Source organism: Bison bison, unplaced genomic scaffold, assembly GCF_000754665.1.
Source record: "Bison bison bison isolate TAMUID 2011002044 unplaced genomic scaffold, Bison_UMD1.0 scf7180017864110, whole genome shotgun sequence".
NCBI classification, from domain to species: domain Eukaryota; kingdom Metazoa; phylum Chordata; class Mammalia; order Artiodactyla; family Bovidae; genus Bison; species Bison bison.
This window is the reverse complement of record NW_011494682.1, coordinates 1,377,878-1,396,914: the sequence shown is the minus strand read 5'-3', so window position 1 is coordinate 1,396,914 and position 19,037 is coordinate 1,377,878. Positions and strand designations below refer to the sequence as shown.

Sequence of the window (19,037 nt, the reverse complement as noted above, 5' to 3'; positions counted from 1 at the left end):
ATGTAAAAAAAAAAAAAAGGAGTTAGGTTTTTTTCTTTTCTTTTTTTTTTTATTAGTGACTGAATGAGACCCTCATAGCAAATTCTCCTGGTAGAAAATAGCTTCTAGGAAAGGTAATGTTTTTTTTTTTTTTAACTTCTTGTAAAGGCAACCTAGATTCAGTTGTCATATTACCCAAAGCCAGTTGTTAGTGAAGAAAGAAAAACTGTTGGATTTAGTTTCTTTATGATAGATGTTTTAATGCCAGTAACGATCAAAATTTTCTAATAATCCATGTATTTTAGAACCTTGTTTTGAACTTTAATGCAAGATTAACATGATATGTTTCTCAGCAGAATTTTAAGAATAGGCTTCTTTTTATTTTATTGTACCCTTTTCATTCCAGAATTCTGGCTTTACAAATTATTACTAGGAAGATTGACAGATAGGTTTGGGATTTGAAGGGTATGCATTGAAAATGGAGGAGAAATTATAATTTCCAAGGGTATGCTGCTAAGTCGCTTCAGTCATGTCCGACTCTGTGCGACCCCATAGACGGCAGCCCACCAGGCTCCCCCGTCCCTGGGATTTCTTAAGGCAAGAACACTGGAGTAGGTTGTCATTTCCTTCTCCAATGCATGAAAGTGAAGAGTGAAAGTGAAGTCGCTCAGTCGTGTCTGACTCCTAGCGACCCCATGGACTGCAGCCTACCAAGCTCCTCCGTCCGTGGGATTTTCCAGGCAAGAGTACTGGAGTGGGGTGCCATTGCCTTCGGGAATAGAGCACAAAAATGAGTAATGTGATGTAGCTCAACTTGTTAAATTGATAAGGTAAAAAGGCTCAGATAGTGAAGAATCTGCCTGCAATGCAGGAGATCCAGTTAGATCCCTGGGTAGGAAAGATCCCTTGGGGGAGGAAATGGCAACCCACTCTAGTGTTCTTGTCTGGAAGATTCCATGGACAGAGGAGCCTAGCGGGCTACAGTCCATGGGGTCACACAGAGTCGGATACAACTGAGCAACTAACACACACCACACACACACACACAGAACAATAAAAAATAAAACCACCAAAATATGTAAAAGAATTAGTATGTATAACCAAGACTTAAATACAAACAAAACTTTTCACAGCCTAACTTTCAGAAAACCGTTGAAATATAAAAGAACCTCTACCAGAGAACCGAGAAAATAACATTTTCTAGTTGGTAAAGAAAGCCAGACCAGACTCAGCAGAAATTATGAGGGGAATATCATGTTTTAGAGAAAAAAAAATGTTATCATAAATCAAGCTACTGGGCAGTGAAATAGGCTGCCTCTAGGAGAAAACAAATTTCACATATTTAAATGGAGGCCGAATGACCTCTGGCAGGGATGAACTGAATGAAAAATTACACTAAATGACCTTTATAGTTTTCTTCATATAAACATTTCATTTCTTATTAAGTTCTTAGGTATCTTCAGATGTGCTCTACTAGAATAATAATAGAAAAATGAAGTGAAAGTGTTAGTCACTCAGTTGTCTCTGACTCTGCCACCCCATGGACTGTAACTTGCCAGGCTCTTCTGTCCATGGAATTCTCCAGGCAAGAATACTGGAGTGGGTAGCCATTCCCTTCTCCAGGGGATCTTCTTGATCCATAAAATTAAATCAGGCTTTGTTGCTTTCATGGTTTAATTGCATAAAGATTCTTATAAATTCTTAAAAAATCCTTTAATTTATAGAAAAAGACTTCTAATTGACCTGAAATCCCTGGCATAAGTAGTATCAACTTTAACACTATAGTAAAATTATTTTTATGTATAGATGCAGAAATGATGGGTCCAAAATGGGCCATAAGTATTTCCTTCCCAATAGACTACAAAATAAACAATAGTGTAATCCAGTCAAAAGGAATACAACTTAATATCATGAACTTTAGAAAGGTGAGCCAAGGAAGAATCTGTTTTAGCATGGCATAGAGCTGTTCTTAACCCTGCCTCTATATTCCAGAAATATAACAGGTGAGACATCAAAATCCTTGGAATTGGCATTACTACTTCCGAATTAGCCATAAAGTGAAATGAAATGACCTCCTTATCTTTTTTGACTATTCTAATATAGCATTCTGAAATGACTGCTGGAAAACAGAGTCAAATGGAGGATATGAACAAATAGGATACCTGCATCTGAAAAGACCAACAAGACACTTCCCATGAGTAGGACAGGCAATCAGTAACCAATGAGCAATTCTGACCATACAGGTTCTTCATACTATGCAGTGATAAGTAGAACAGTAAATTTTCTTACCTCTGAATTGCAGTAGAGAGGAGGTGAGTTTATAGAACAGCACTTGGAGGCAAAGTCTGAGCGCTTGGCAACCAGCTCTTGGAGATCCGACTCCGTGGCATCAGGAAATTTTCCTCTTAGTCTCTCTGCCAGTCTGAAAGGCCAATTTTATGTAAAGTTGTAATAGATGCACTCTATAATCATGTCCAGTGCAAAATGGTAGCCACTTCAGATCTTTCGCAACAGCAACAACAAAAAAGGAAAATAGTGACCCTTAAGAAAACTTAGTATCTGTGGAATGATTTTTGATGTCACAGTTGGAGAATAGGAAGTGAAATCTGTCTTTTTAGATCATGAAAGTAAACATACAACCTGCTGCTGAGTTTGAATTCCTATTATTTCCCTTTCATTCACTCAGTTACATCAATCACATGGATGACTTCCTCCTCTCTGCTCCCTAATCTTTCATCTTCTCTCCAGTTCTAGATTTCAAACTCCTCAAAGAGTACTTCCCTTATAGGACTTTGTCACCTTAATGAACTTTCTCTCATATATAATCTCTTCTGTTTGCCTACTACTCAACTAGCTATGCTGGAAGACACAACAAGGGCTTTGTGTTTTTTAAGCCCTGCTTTTTATGAACTCTCCATCTCCATTTAAGATGGTGCTAGGATCTGACTTTGTTGATTCCCTCCTGGTTTGAATGGTCCCTCCCAGTTTAAATTAACTCTCTCTTCTCATAATGGATAACTCAGCCTGGTTTATGACTTTTCCAAGAAATATTGATACTTGCCAGCCTAGTAGTGGGCATTGGGACATAATGGAGACCCAAGTTTATCTAGAGTTGGGATTAGTATAATGGATGCTGGGAAAGGACAGACGGGTGAGGGGGATTAGCTTACTTATTAAAGAGTTATTGAAAATAGTAGGTCCCGGCTGGGAGGGAAAGGAAGTCAGACTAGATGCAACTCAGAGGATAGGGAGAAAAAGAGGGTCTGTGGGATTTTAAAAACCTAGATTCAATAGCTTCAATCTTCTCTACTTTCAAAATCCCAAATATCAATTCCACTGCATTAACACTTTTAATGAACTGAGATTATATAAATTATCACAGAATTATCCCATGTAACCCTAGAGTTCAAAACAAAACTGTTGGCAGGGAACTTAATTTTGTATTATCCATAATATTCTATGCCACTTCCATAATTTATTAATTATATAATCTCCTGATAAATGGGAAACAACCATTTTGAACTTAAGGCTTTCACATTTATTTTTCTTTTAGACTTTGTTAAGGTCTTCATAGGGGTCACTGAAGGTTTCCTCCTTTTGGGATTCTTTAAAAGTTTTTTTTGTGAGGTTGTATTTGTGCTTATTTGAGGGCTGTGTTGTTGATGGTTTGAAATAGATCTAAGAAATTTGCTTAATGAAATTGAGAATGACATGATCTCACAGAGATATTTTCTAGGAAGCCAGTAAAATTTTTGTTATGACCTGTTATTTTAGTATTAACACCTATTTATAAAGACATGCTTCCTTCTTTAACTTGAGAAAAATGGCTATTGTACCTTATTGATTAACATTTCTATTTCCAGTTTATAGAGAATATATACTGGTAATGGATGACACTGTACTTGATTGAAAGTTTGGGTTGTCCTATCAGACAATATGCCATCAATTTAGATAATATTTTTCAGCAGTTTTAGTTTCTCTGTTTATCTGTAGCAACAACTACAGATAACTTTTTGGTAAGAGTGTTGATATGAGTTAATTATATATTTTTTAAATCATGTCCCTGTGGATCTTGGAATTTATGTTTCTGTGACTGTATTCTAACTGACCTCTCATCTGATATACATGACATCTCCCCAGAAAAGAACTGTTTTTTATTATATAGGTATTAGACTGACTATTCTTTACAACTCTTAAATTGCATCTCCTCTTTTAACTGCTCACTTAACACATCTGAAGTCTTCAACCCTGCTTCAAATCACAATACCAGGCTATTATTATTGATAAATTTGAAGGAATCAGCCAGAACGAGACCCTTACTTTTTCTTGTACTCAGTAAATGTGTTTTCTGAATAATCAGCACATAGTTCTTGTCCTTTTTGAATGAAAGATGATAATTCCCTTGTCAATTGAGGGCCCTGTAAGAAAATAATGATTACATAACAATTACTTGTCTTGAAACGCTCTTCAGAGAGATGTTAAATCAGAATTCCAGGCAATGTATCAATATGAGTGTCTAACCTATGGACACCTTATCTTTGACAAAGGAGGCAAGAATATACAAAGGAGAAGAGACAATCTCTAATAAGTGGTGCTGGGAAAACTGGTCAACTACTTGTAAAAGAATGAAACTAGACCACTTTCTAACACCATACACATAAATAAACTCAAAATGGATTAAAGATCTAAACGTAAGATCAGAAACTGTAAAACTCCTAGAGGAAAACATAGGAAAAACATTCTCTGACATAAATCACAGCAGGATCCTCTATGACCCACCTCCCAGAGTAATGGAAATAAAGGCAAAAATAAACAAATGGGACTTAATTAAACTTAAAAGCTTTTGCACAACGAAGGAAACTATTAGCAAGGTGAAAAGGCAGCCTTCAGAATGGGAGAAAATAATAGCAAATGAAGGAATTGACAAAGAATTAATCTCAAAAATATACAAGCAACTCCTGCAGCTCAATTCCAGAAAAATAAACGACCCAATCAAAAAATGGGCCAAAGAACTAAACAGACATTTCTCCAAAGAAGACATACAGACGGCTAACAAAAACATGAAAAGATGCTCAACATCACTCATTATCAGAGAAATGCAAATCAAAACCACAGTGAGGTACCACTTCATGTCAGTCAGAATGGCTGCTATCAAGAAGTCTACAAACAAAAGTCTCTACACCCTCTCCAGTCTACATGCTGGAGAGGGTGTAGAGAAAAGGGAACCCTCTTACACTGTTGGTGGGAATGCAAACGAGTACAGCCATTATGGAGAACAGTGTGGAGATTCCTTGAAAAACTGGAAATAGAACTGCCATACGACCCAGCAATCCCACTGCTGGGCATACACACTGAGGAAACCAGAAGTGAAAGAGACACGTGTACCCCAATGTTCATTGCAGCACTGTTTACAACAGCCAGGACATGGAAGCAAACTAGATGTCCATTGGCAGATGAATGGATAAAAAAGCTGTGGTACATATACACACACGATGGAATATTACTCAGCCATTAAAAGGAATGCATTTGAATCAGTCCTAATGAGGTGGATGAAACTGGAGCCTATCATACAGAGTAAAGTAAGTTAGAAAGAAAAACACCACTGTAGTATATTAACGCATATATATGGAATTTAGAAAGATGGTAACGATGACCCTATACAAGAGACAGCAAGAGACACAGATGTAAAGAAGTGTTTTGGACTCTGTGGGAGAAGGCGAGGGTGGGATGATTTGAGAAGGTAGTGTTGAAACGTGTATATTATCATATGTGAAGTGGATCGCCAGTCCAGGTTCGATGCATGCGACAGGGTGCTCAGGGATGGTGCACTGGGATGACCCTGAGGGTTGGGATGAGGAGGGAGGTGGGAGGGGGCTTCTGGATGAGGAACACATGTACGCCCATGACTGATTCATGTCGATGTGTGGCAAAAATCACTACAATATTGTAAAGTAATTAGCCTCCAATTAAAATAAATTAATTAATTAAAAAATTATGTGTCTATTATCTACATTGGATATTGGATAACATTTTCTACATAAGGCCAGATTGTAAACATTTCAAGCTGTGTAAGTGTCATACAGTCTCTGCTGTAACTAATCAACTGCCAACATGGCACAAAAGCAACTATAAATAATGAGCAGGACTGTCTTATGATGAAACCTTATGAACACTGAAGTTGGAGTTTTATGTAATTTTCATGTATAATGAAATACTATTTTTAAACCCTTTAAAAGTGTAAGACTACTTTTAGATCACAGGCACCAGGCCAGACTTGCTTTGTTAACCCTTGAGCTATACCAACATAAATATAGAAAATTGTACCTTTGCATTTAAACAGGCAGTAGAAGATTCAGAGTGGCAGCATTCATCAAGGCTTTTCAGGGTTGACTCAAGTATTTTAGTGAGGAATACTTCTGGAATCTGAGTCTTCCTGCTTAGTTCAAATATATACCTGGCAGAAGAGAGAAAGGAGATAACACTCTTTAACATGGGTAGATTTGCGTATACACGTCATGTTCTGAAATTTAGTATCTATTACCTGGCTTAATTAAAAATAAAAGATTGAACTAAAAATGACTCCAACACGTTTTAAGTTAAAATTCTCATTGAAATACAAGTTATTGATAGTTGCTTTGAAGCTATTGAGACTAGTTAAATTAAAATTCTATATGTACCAAATATATATTTGTTTATAAATTTATGCATTAACAGATCTATCAATACTTCAAATATATATGGAACTGCATTTGTGCAAAGATAATACAATAAATCCAATATAATGCATCAAGTGGGTACCTTAAGTAGCTTTTCTTAAGTAATTTGTGTAAACGCTTCCATTGTCTCATCCCAATATTTATGTATTTGTAAAACTGATGAGTATTTAGACAAATGTAAATTAGAGTTTCAGTTCAAGTTCAGTCTAAATTCTAATCTCTAATACGAGTAATTGATTTTTGGGGCCTGTTAATTCAAACTGAGATATTTTGAGGCCTTAAGTATGCACATACTTGTAGCATATGCAACTCAGTGTATGTAGCCCACGGTGTATCTCAATTCTTAGTGGGAGGAAAACAGATAAAGGCTTACCATCTCTTTCAGTTTTAATTTCTTTTGTCACTTAATGCTAGTGAAAGTCAATATTGTCAAATTAAATCAACCCTACTTACTGATCCAGGACCTTGGTGTTTCCTTCATCACACACATCTTTGTTCATGGGCAACTTGACATCTGGCAATTCAGGGTTTGGGGAAGCTGGCATGAAGTAAGCGCACACAAATATCTCCATGGGTGTTTTTTCTTGACAACAGTCCTTAAATTTCGAATTTTTAGTGGATAAGTTGTCACAGAGTTTTACTGCATATTCAGGAAGCTACAAGAGAAATTGTGAGTTTGTGCATTGTTAGTTTCTAGTTAGTCTCATTAAAAATAAGGAAAGCTTAAAAAAGTCAGCATGAATGCTCTTACAAGGTACTGCTGCTGCTGCTGCTAAGTCGCTTCAGTCGTGTCCGACTCTGTGCGACCTCAGAGATGGCAGCCCACCAGGCTCCCCCATCCCTGGGATTCTCCAGGCAAGAACACTGGAGTGGGTTGCCATTTCCTTCTCTAGTGCATGAAAGTGAAAAGTGAAAGTGAAGTGGCTCAGTCATGTCCGACTCCTAGCGACCCCATGGACTGCAGCCTACCAGGCTCCTCCGTCTATGGGATTTTCCAGGCAAGAGTACTGGAGTGGGGGGCCATTGCCTTCTCCTCTTACAAGGTACAGTGGTAGACTATTCGTGAAGTGCAGTTTGTCAGTATGTTATTGTTGTTCAATCGCTGTGTCTGACTCTTTTGTGACCCTATGGACTGTAGCCTGCCTGATTCTTCTGTCCATGGGATTTTTCAGGGAAGAAGACTGGAGTAGGTTGCCATTTTCTCCTCCAGGGGATCTTCCCAACCAGAGATCGAACCCACACCTCCTGCACTGGCAGGCAGATTCTTTACCACTGAGCCAGTAGGGAAGCCCTTGTCAGTATGTACTAAAAGCCATGAAGTATAACAGTATGATTTCCAAGAATTTACTCTCAGAACATAATAATGAATGAAGGGAAGATTTAGCTAAAAATGATTAAGGGCAGCACTGCTTACCATGTTAAACTGAAACAACCTAAATCCAATAAAAGGGAACTAGTTTAAAACATGGTATATCTAGGTAGCTAAATGTCTCTGGAGAAGGAAATGGCAACCCACATCAGTATTCTTCCCTGGAAAATCCCATGGACAGAGGAAGCCTGGAGAGCTACAGTCCATGGGGTCTCAAGAGTCGGACATGACTTAGCGACTAAACCACCACCACCAGGTAGCTAAATGTAGTATATACAGTACATATATACAGTAAAGTCCCACTTAGCCATTATAAGTCAGGTTATAGAGAAACACCTATCACTGAGATGTATCCTTAAAGAAAGACCAGATGTCAAAGTATCTGTTTCTAAAGAGGTCACAGACATGGAGTGACTTCTATCTAAAGTAACAGTACAAATTTGTATGTACTTGAATGGATGATATAAATGAAAAATGGTGAAAAAGTTGGATGACTATTAAATTTTAACAAGTATAACAAAACATTAGAAGCTTTTAATAATGAGTTCAGTGTTGTCTAATAAAACAGGTGAATGATATAACAGGTGATGATGAAATATTCTCTATCTGTATTGTCCAATACTGAGCACTTGAAATCAGGCTAGTGTTTTCAAAGAACTGAAGTTTAATTTAAATGTAACCATCTATGGCTAGTGGATATGCTCTGGGCTCTGTAGGTAGAGTAAGGTCTTCGGAATCAGAATCTTGGCTTTGTGTGGACTTTGCCACTTACTAGTTGTAGGACTTCAGTTTATTAATCCTTGATAATCTTGTTTCCTCATCTGTACAATTGAGTTAACAGTGTGTTTAAATTTCATAGGATACATAGGAGAAGTCACTGAGATGATGCATGTAGAAAGCAGCTTAGGAGAGTGCCGGCCATTCAGTAAGTGGTCTAAGACGATGAACATTTTCTTACCTCCTTGATGCAGTCCTCAGAGACAGAGTCACAGCACTTGGAGAGGATTGTTGTAATATCTTCAGCAAGTGGCAGAACATCTTCCAGATGTGCAGTAGGCACTTTCTGGGCAAATTTGATGAGATGGCTGAACAGTTAAAAATGAATGATTAGTTTACCTATATTCTCAGTTTTCTTGGTTTATTTATGAACATTGTCTGGAGGAATAATATCCAAGTTTTACTTCTTTGTCCTCAACATTTGCATAGAGCATATCTGTCATGTAGCAGATCCTTTGTGCAAAAGTCACTATTGAAAATTCAGCCATTCCCAATGAATCTCTTCATGTTTTCAGTACTGATAAAGAGCTTCTCTTCTGGCCAGATTTTTGTAGCTGAAGCAAGCCTTTAAAATGTTAGATCTAGGGACATCCCTAGGGGTCCAATGGCTAAGACTCTGTGCTCCCAGTGGTTCTGGGTTCAATCTGTGGTCAGGGAGCTTCATGCCTCAATGAAAAGATGCTGCATACCACAACTAAGAGCTGGCCAATAAACACAGCCAGATAAATGCATTTTACAAATTAAAATGTTAGACCTAAAATGGTAATAAAGAAATGTCTAACATCTATTCATAGGGCCAATGTTGTGTTTTGTGGCCCCTCCTAGTCTTTAGAATTGTTCATAAATTTACTTAGAAACTACAGATAAAAGGAATAGTGATGTTTTGTTTTCATTAAATATTCTTTTGAAATATAATTCTAACTGTATGGCATTCTCTCATATGGATATATTATAATTGATTTAAACATGCTGTATTCTAGGCATATTAGGAAATGTTTTTCCTATTTAAAAAAAGTGGCGGCAATATTTTTAGCTAAACTTTTGTTCACACTCAGCTCTTCAGAGTAAATTTCTACACACTAATGCAAGTATAAGTTTATGATATATGAATTATATCTTATATATTATTTATGGTATATATTTAAGATATATAAAGCCATTTATGTATGTACATCTTTATAGGATGTTTTATACTATGAATTACTGTGCTCTACACACCTAATACTCTTAATGCAAAAGAAAAACTAAAGGGAATTTCAAGAGAAAACACAATTTAGTTTTTCAGTAGTTCTAATGGAAGATTATCTTTAAAGAATTCATGAAAGTAGCTTCTATGGCCTTTGGGGGAACCTTAAGATCTGGTGCCAGCATGAATTATTGCATTATCATTAGAGGAAAGAATTTGTGAATCAGAGTAAGAAAAATTAAAGAGACTGTAAATACTAAAGATATAAAGCTGGCAAATATAGATGTCTGATAAGCTATGAGAGAATTGTAAACATAGAAACTGTCAAAATTAAAGTGTGACATTAACAAAGCCATACAAAAATCAAAGTGAAGGTTAGAACAAAGTAAATAATTAAAATAAATTCAAGGAGCTTAAGAGATATATAAAAAGAATTCAGGAAGTTTTCTTCCCAAGGAAAAAATGGGCAAAGCAAGTAATGGGTGGTGAATAAGAAAATGATTGTTTTTGCTTGTGTGTTTGCAATATACAGCATTATGAATATTGAGGAAATAATTTCTAGTGGTCTACCAGTCTTATGATGAGTATATGGAAAATGTTGATTAAAAGCAAATTAGGTTTTATAATAGTCTTGTTCCTTTGGTTCATGTTCTGTGTAGAGAAAATAAAAAGTAGCTGAGCACTATTTTTGAGGATTGTAGGAACATAACACTATAGTTTGTATTTTCTATTGCAAACATTTTTTTAGAGAATCCTAATACAGATTGATAGCACAGAAATAGCTACACATACTGATTGTGCTTAATTTTTACCTGAGCCTTGACTTCTCCTTCCCATAAGCAGCGTATTGTGAGCAGATTCTGTTTGTCATAATGGTGAGAAGTGAAAAATGTTTAAGCTGAAGTCTCTAGAAAATAAATGAGAAATATTTCATTAGATGGTCAGGATACATTGAAAGCAGTGTGCAAAAGTAGCAGAAAAAAGGGACATTCTGACTCCTTTTAATGACTAGAAAACTGAATTCTGACCAAAGGAACGTTTCCCCCAGAGTTGCTTATGTGTGTTTTTCCATTAACAAAATAAAAAAGAGGAATTTAAAAAATATTTTCAGATTCCAGAATCTGAATCTAACATTATTTAAAAGGAATGGCATTAATAGAAGAAAAAAGTACATAGCTAATGATGAATATATAGCTGTGATGAAATGACACCTACCTCTTTCAAAAAGCATACTGTTGGGTTTGGTGAAGTACAGCAGGACCCTACCATAGAGAGATAACTCTTGGTGTAACCGACTAAAAGTGTCAGAGGAGCTTGTCCATAATTAATGGAATATTCATACATAAATCTGTAGGGGAAAAATAGTAGGATTAATGAAAATATTTGTGGGAAACAACTCACTTTTTCAGAAGTGTTTTGATGGGGGAAAAAAAAGGATGCATGTTACTTTATAGTTTTAATATCTAAAAAAGCACCCGGGATATAGAGCAGGGGTTATAATACTAGTCACTTTTTTTTTAATTGTATGATTTTTATTAAGTGATATTTTACAGACTGGTTCGAACTCAAGTCTGCGGGTCAAGAAAAATTAAGTAAATGAAAAAAGGATATGGCAAAAAATGTGCTCCAGGTACAACAAACCAACTTTTTTCTTCAAGAAAGAAAATGTGGTCATGGTACACTACTTGAATTTTAAAAAGGAAACAAAACACATAAACTGAAAGTTACTGTACATGAAATGAGACAAAGTCTAATTTTTTACCTTCTATCACACATGTTCCTATAAAATAAGGGATGAGGCTAAATTCCTTCCAGATAGACAGTTGAGAACACCAACGGATTAACTATCCAGAAGGGCCAAGTCTCAAGTATTTCTCCCTGGCTGCCCAGTCTGATCCATTCTGAAGGGTTTTAAGTTCATGAGAAACTGGCTACATGATCAGTTTATAAATGGATATTAAGGCAATTTACTTATCACCATCTTAAGACATTCGGGATTGTCTTGAATAAGTGGTTCAGCTTGTACTGTTTTACTTAAGAAATTCTTTGATATAAGAGGAAACCTGACTTTAGCAAGGATGTCAACCATAAAAGGTTGGCGGTTAGGTTCATCATATTTCAACCATCTGACAGCAGCACATAAAACTGACCCTCTGCTCTGACAGAGGGTCCTGGTTGAGGAGATGTGTAACTTGCTTGACAAGTTGTAGAAATTCATCAGTTTTAGAAACATCAGTAAAATGCTGATGAATAAAGTCATCTGCAGTTGCTTTCCATTCAGGACAGTCTAGACACTCTGCTAATACAGTTATGCCAAGACGGTTTGAAGCATCAATTTGTTTTTTCAAAAAATCAACACACATTTGCTTCACAGGTTCAATCTGGTACTGGTTTGCTGCATCTAACAAGGACTGAACATTGTTGCTATTCTCAGAAATTCTAGCGGTATAAGCGAATTCCACAAGTTGTTCAGTAATGTCAGGTTTGGCATCTTTGAGTTCCACTTGAAAGGACTTTGATTCAAGCATGTTAGTTGTGAACTTTAGGTTAAAAAAAATGAATGGCTGCAGCAAGACAACACAATGAGCAGGTATCTTTCTTTCCTGGACCGTAAGGATCACATCACACAGTATTGTCTGTTTCCGCATGTTATTCATGACACCCATGAAACTTGCCAACAATTTGGCTTCCTCTCCAGTAGCAAGTTTCTTTTTGGTCTTCTTCTTGCTGCTCTTCTCCACCCCAGAGGCTTCCACTCTCCCTCCGTCAGCGTGGGTCACGCCCGGGACTCGCCAGGCTCGGCGAGAAGTTGCACACTCCAGGCACGCTTGGGCTTGTGTTCACCAAACACCAAGGCTGGGACAGTAGCTGCAGCACTCTGCTTTGGAACGCGCGGGCAGCGCCACTGCAGTAAGGCAGGGCCGGACAACCCGCTCAGAAGCTCGCTATAAGGCAATGTAGTCTCTGGGCTGCGTCTCCAGCAGAACTGGAGCTGGAAGGAGGTTCCTGTGGCACTATATACTAGTCACTTTTAATCAATATTTTCATTAAAAAAATCTTTCCCAAATTTCCACGTAGATTACTTGAGAGAGGTCATTTGTCCCTTTGTTCATTTAGCTTCTACCATATGCATGGCCTGGGGTGGCTGCTTATTAACGTTAATGAAACAAACTAAAATGAATGTAATGCAATTACCTTTCATTATCTGTTGAGTTTAGACAATTGTTATGTATTGGCTTGTTTATTTGTTGAAATTCATTTTTAGGAGTATAAGCCCCTAAGGGTCTAAAAAGACTCTGAAATCCTGGGCAAAATCTTCTCTGACAATTTACAGGTATTGGCAAACCAACCAATTTTTATAAAATTATCACCTTGACTTATTTCTAAAGCCAGTTTTAATGACATTTCTTTTGACTTCTCTGTGTGTGTGCATGCATGTGTGTGTGTGTATTCTATTATTACAAATAAATATTTTCAATTTTTCATTTATATGGTCTTCTAAGTCTAAAGAATCAACATATAACCTTCTCGAGAATATTAAACAATGAAAAAAGAAATGTAATATGTTTGCTTTGCAATATGTGTCTTGTTGACAGCTGTTTCTGGGGATGTACTGTAGGAATGAGAAAAAGCTATTTATTTCTTATGCTCTGAAAACGAAAGTGAAAGTGAAGTCGCTCAGTCGTGTCGGACTCTTCGCGACCCCGTGGACCGTAGCCCACCAGGCTCCTCCATCCATGGGATTCTCCAGGCAACAGTACTGGAGTGGGTTGCCATTTCCTTCTCCAGGGAATCTTCCCAACCCAGGAATTGAACCCAGAGTCTCCCGCATTGCAGGCAGATGCTTTACCCTCTGAGCCACCAGGGAGGTCCTATGCTCTTTTGCACAGCAATAAAATCCTATCGGATGGAGTATGCAAAGATCCCTAACATAAGAGTAATCACAATAGCTGCTGTTAAATATTTGAAAATGTCACAAGGATGGGGGCATTCCAGGTGATTCTGCTTCAGATACTAGAACTAGGATGACAGAAGGTGGGGGTTTGGGAAAGTTGCTTTCATCTTCATCTGAGAAAAGGCATTTATAATAATCAGCACTGACAAAGACGGGCTGTCTTGGGTTACAGCCAATTTTCTGTTATTGGAAATTGTCTGGGTTGTGGTATGGTATAAAAGGTGTCTGTACACAGTAGGGGGTTAGCTTAAACATGTTTGTTATTTTGTACCCTGAAGTTTTACATGTGATGAAAGCTGCTTACCGATCAGCAAAGTCCTTGGGATCTTTCCTGAATGCCTCACAGATCTCGTCATTTGTTGGCTCTACATAAGTTGGAAATTCTTGTGGCTGGTGCTTCAGGGCAGCCATACAGAGCTTCTTTTCAAGGCCCTCATGGGTGCAGCACTCAGGAGTTCCAGGGTGCACTGGGAATGGAGAGTTGCTTTCACAGGACTTGTCAGACAATGCTGAAGTCTAGGATGAGAAAAGAAAAACAAGTAAACTCACATACATACAATTTTTTGGCCTTTAGTTCTCCACCTGGTATAGTATCTTAGCTCTAAATTTGAAAACTCTCATTGGAAACAAAGTTGTCTATGACAAGTTGCATAATTCTAGTTTCAGGCAAGTACAGAGTCTTATGTTAAGACTCAGAGTAGGACCTAAAGAAAACCTTCATTAATGAGTGGATGGTGTGTGACTACAGCCTTTAGAGGCTGGATCCTCTATTAGTGTTTCTCCATGGGAATATTAACATCTCTGAAGATGAGGGAGGTCCTTTTAAAAAACTCCATTGATTCTGATATGATCTGCCATCTGCATTCTGTTCTAAATACTATGCTGAGAATGGTTACCTCTCTCTGCCTTCCTCCCTTCCCTTTGTAACTTGAACACACTCTTAATTCTTGACTGCCTTGGTCTTCAACACTGATCTATGTTCTTGAACACAGTGGTTCTTGAACCTGCTTTTGCATCATATCACAGACTATATAAAAACTGGAACTGCTTGGGCTGCATAACACAGAAATTCTGATTCAGTAGGTCAAAGATGAGGCCTGAGGTTCTGTTTTTTCCCAAAGCCCCAAAGTTTATTTTCCTGTGTATCATAGCTGAAGCAGTGCTACAACTTAATTTACTGCCTCAACAATGGTAGACTGATTCATGTGGGCAGATTAAGCCCATGGTAATACCACCAAACAATTGTAGCAACGAACTGTTCTTTTTGGGAAGAATTTGATATCTGGAATAATTTGATGCATGGAATAGAAATAGTCATCATGGAAAAAATTATTTGAGGATTTACATGGGAAAAAGACTTTGACATCTTTACACTTACTTTATAAGTTATCTTTTTAGGACAAAACTTCTAAAGATCTTTCCTGTCAGTGAAGGAAACCAATGTGATATTAGTTTTGTAAACCAGAAGTAAACAGTGAAACTTTCACCATTTCTTTGTCTGGCAACTTCCCTATTTTTCCTTTATTACTTTCTTCCAAATAAGAAAAGTTTACAAAGAAAGTAACATATTTATAGAAGAAAATTGCTTTGAACAACAGGAGAAGGAAGATGTAATCCAAAAAACATCAGTGCCATTTCTGTACTTATGATCTGTCTCTAACAATATTGGAGCCCATCTTTGGTCAATGGATGGGTTAGCAAATATATAAAATAAAATGGAAATAAAAATGTGCTCTGTTTTGATTACAATTTGTAGCTTGCTTGTTTAACATAGTGCAGAAGGTAGGGTTGAAATAATGTACTTTTGTGGTTTATGGGAGAAAATGTTAAAATTCTTAGAAAGTAGATAAGGGCCAGATAAAGCAATTAATGGGTAAGAGTCACCGTGTAGAATATATTCTAATCAGGTCTTTGGAACATTGTTTCTGTTGGCTAACTGCCACGGCTTTGAATAGGGAGATATTTGCCTGTAGAGGCATTTATCAAGATGCAGTTAAATGCCATTTTTATTTGGCCTGATGACAGTACCAGTAAATTGCTAGAAACACATGTAGTCCTGCCTCTTTTAGCTACTGTCTATATTTTGAAAACTGTCATTTCAGCATTTTAAATTTCTGCAGATATACTCTAATGGAGAAAATGCAGAACTTAGTGTGTGTGTGTATATATAGGCCAATTTTTGAACCTCAAACTAGTTTGAAACCAATGCTAAGTTTTTCCAGGGCAGCTGGTACCAGTCTTGGCATGATACAGGTATGCGTATTGGTAGGCTTCTAAGATATACAGAATGTTGGAATTATTTCAGGAGGTTCATGAACTACACCCCAGTTTTCTCATTTGAAACTTGTAGGACCAACGGGCAAAATTGATCACTACACTAGAATAAATTTTAGTTCTGAGATAATAGGTTTCATATTTCCCCTAAACTTGGAGTAGGTGGGTTGGTGTCTAAGATTTCCCCAAGATGTGATGTAAAGGCCTATCTCGACTCTGTTCTATGGGCCACAACAGATGAGGCCAACCACATATCCCTACCCTGTTGTCATAGCAGTCAGGATCGGCCCCTTCCCCACAGCAGGTTACTGTTAAGGAAACAACTTCATTCACAAGATGGCTGATCTGTTCAAAGGTGCCACTGGAAAATTTTCTGCTGTATAGGACCATTGACCTGAGGAGAAAAATGAACATACTCAGAATTTTTAAAAGTCTTCATGTTTGTGCATATTTTAATATGAAGTCTCTTCCATTATCTTTTTAGTGGAATTTTGCACACTTTCTTGACCAATAAAAATAGGACATTGACTTTAAAAATAGGTTCACTTAGAACAAAACCTCATCTTGTAAAGCAGTAGAAGATGGAGTTGAGGGGTTCCATCAAACCAGCCTCATGTTCTTTCCTCTCTCAAGCTTCTCTGAATGAACCTGTTCTTGCCCTTGTTATGCTCTTTGCCATAGTCCTAGCATGTACTGCTACCTTTTAATTCATCTTAGAAAACTATGCTTGCTCTCAACTCATTGGTAAACCTATAACAAATTCTCAGACCATGGTAGGGGTAGTTCAGCTTGAATCTTTGGATGGTCTCCATATGCCTAACGTCTCTGCCCACTTTGACCCTGGGACTCTATCCTCTTAATCTCAGTGGAGCTCAGTTTAGCCCCTGAAGCTGAATTGAAGTTACCTCACATTGAGCTTTGGAGAAGGCAATGGCACCCCACTCCAGTACTTTTGCCTAGAGAATCCCATGGACGGAGGAGCCTGGTAGGCTGCAGTCCATGGGGTCGCTAGAGTCGGACACGACTGAGCGACTTCACTTTTACTTTTCACTTTTATGCATTGGAGAAGGAAATGGCCACCCACTCCAGTGTTCTTGCCTGGAGAATCCCAGGGACAGGGGAGCCTGGTGGGCTGCCGTCTATGGGGTCGCACAGAGTCGGACACGACTGAAGTGACTTAGCAGCACCCTGAGCTTCATTCTAGGTCAGGTAACCAGGAAGAGTGAATGAATACATCATACTTACAAAGATGTGAAGTCATCTCTTCCCAGGCTGGCAAGGTCCTTGCAGACTTTATCTTTCTCATAATCTCGGCCTAACAATCAGAAATAGAGAAATTGAATCTTTCCTCTTTAAATGAATGGTCCATTAAATGTGTATATACAAAGGGACATGATTCATTGATACAAAACTACCATTTTCTTAATATCTTTGTGCAGCTTCATTTTGGGGGTGCCTTCTTGTTTCTCACAATGGATCAGAATTTGATAACATACTATTTGATGGCATTCTATAAACTTTAATGACAATTAAGTTAAGAAAAAGAATGAAATAGTACTTAAAATAGGTGAATCAAAATATATATGCTAACTAGTAAATTGGAAGTGTTCTTTTTGATATTAGGTCGCTCAGTCATGTATGACTCTTTGCAACCCTCTGGACTGCAGCATGCCAAGCCTCCCTGTCCTTCACTATCTCCTGGAGCTTGCTCAAACCCATGTCCATTGGGTTGATGATGCCATTCAACCATCTCATCCTCTGTCGTCCCCTTCTCCTCCCGCCTTCATTCTTTTCCAGCATCAGGATCTTTTCTAATGAGTCAGCTCTTCATATCAGGTGACCAAAGTATTGGAGCTTCAGCTTCAACATCAGTCCTTCCAATGAATTTTCAGGGTTGATCTCCTTTAGAATGGACTGGTTGGATCTCCTTGCAGTCCAAGGGACTCTCAAGAGTCTTCTCCAACACCACAGTTCAAAAGCATCAATTCTTCGGCATTCAGCCTTCTTTATGATGATGTTAAAAGAAAGCTTTTTATCCCTCCCTCTTTTCTTTGCTTCAGATTCATCCAAGGGCTCAAATGAACCAAGAAGAAAATAAATGGAGAGTATGTCTACATTCCAAAGTGAAGCACTGGGCACAGGCACGCAGGCCTTTCAGGGAGGGGTGTGAGACCTGGTGTTGCCACTCTTGCTTCATTCACACCTCCAGACTAACAGAAGGCTGGGTAAGCTGAGGGAAAAATTGGAAATTAGGCAAAATAATTTTTTGGGAAAGTTGTCAGTCCATGTGATGGGTTCGGGAGAGTGGTAAGAGAGTGCTTTTCTTCACTTCAAGAATTGTAAGAGGGGCTTCAAAGAACACATTCAGACCTTGATAGGTGATCCTTGGAAGATGCGGTGGCATGGTCAGGTATCTGATTCAGTCTTGAGAAAACTGTACATTTAGAAGGGCTGGTTAAGTGGCCTAGGGCAACAGAGGTTGGGCTGTGAGTGGGAGACTCTGCTGTGGCCTGTGTACCTGATGCTGATTGGGCAGGAGAGCAAAACAGGCCTGGAATCATCCTATCTCTTTTTTTTTTTTTGAAGTGGGGAGACATTTATGTAGAAGGCAGTAGGCTACCAAGAGTAGGATGCCCTTGTGCAGATGCAGACAATTTGAAAATCAAAGGGCTAGAGGGAGCTCTTAAGTTGCCCGATGATGTGAGTGATCACCAGGGATGATGGGGAAAGAGATCTCCGAAGAACCCACAAAAAGAATGTGTTAACTCTGAACATCTGTAA

The 19,037-nt window shown here is 38.0% G+C and overlaps 1 protein-coding gene across 1 annotated transcript in view; it reads right to left on the bottom strand.

Moving 5' to 3' along the window:
• Positions 1–19,037, bottom strand: part of GC (group-specific component (vitamin D binding protein)) — a 43,626-nt gene that overhangs the window by 9,837 nt on the left and 14,752 nt on the right. The window contains exons 2-11 of the mRNA XM_010839084.1: positions 17,502–17,571; positions 16,518–16,650; positions 14,287–14,498; positions 11,243–11,375; positions 10,840–10,934; positions 9,023–9,149; positions 7,149–7,351; positions 6,304–6,433; positions 4,300–4,397; positions 2,269–2,401 (exon numbers count right to left, since the gene is read on the bottom strand). Coding sequence (XP_010837386.1) covers positions 2,269–2,401; positions 4,300–4,397; positions 6,304–6,433; positions 7,149–7,351; positions 9,023–9,149; positions 10,840–10,934; positions 11,243–11,375; positions 14,287–14,498; positions 16,518–16,650; positions 17,502–17,571 — 1,334 coding nt within the window. The remainder of the gene's footprint in view (positions 1–2,268; positions 2,402–4,299; positions 4,398–6,303; positions 6,434–7,148; positions 7,352–9,022; positions 9,150–10,839; positions 10,935–11,242; positions 11,376–14,286; positions 14,499–16,517; positions 16,651–17,501; positions 17,572–19,037) is intronic.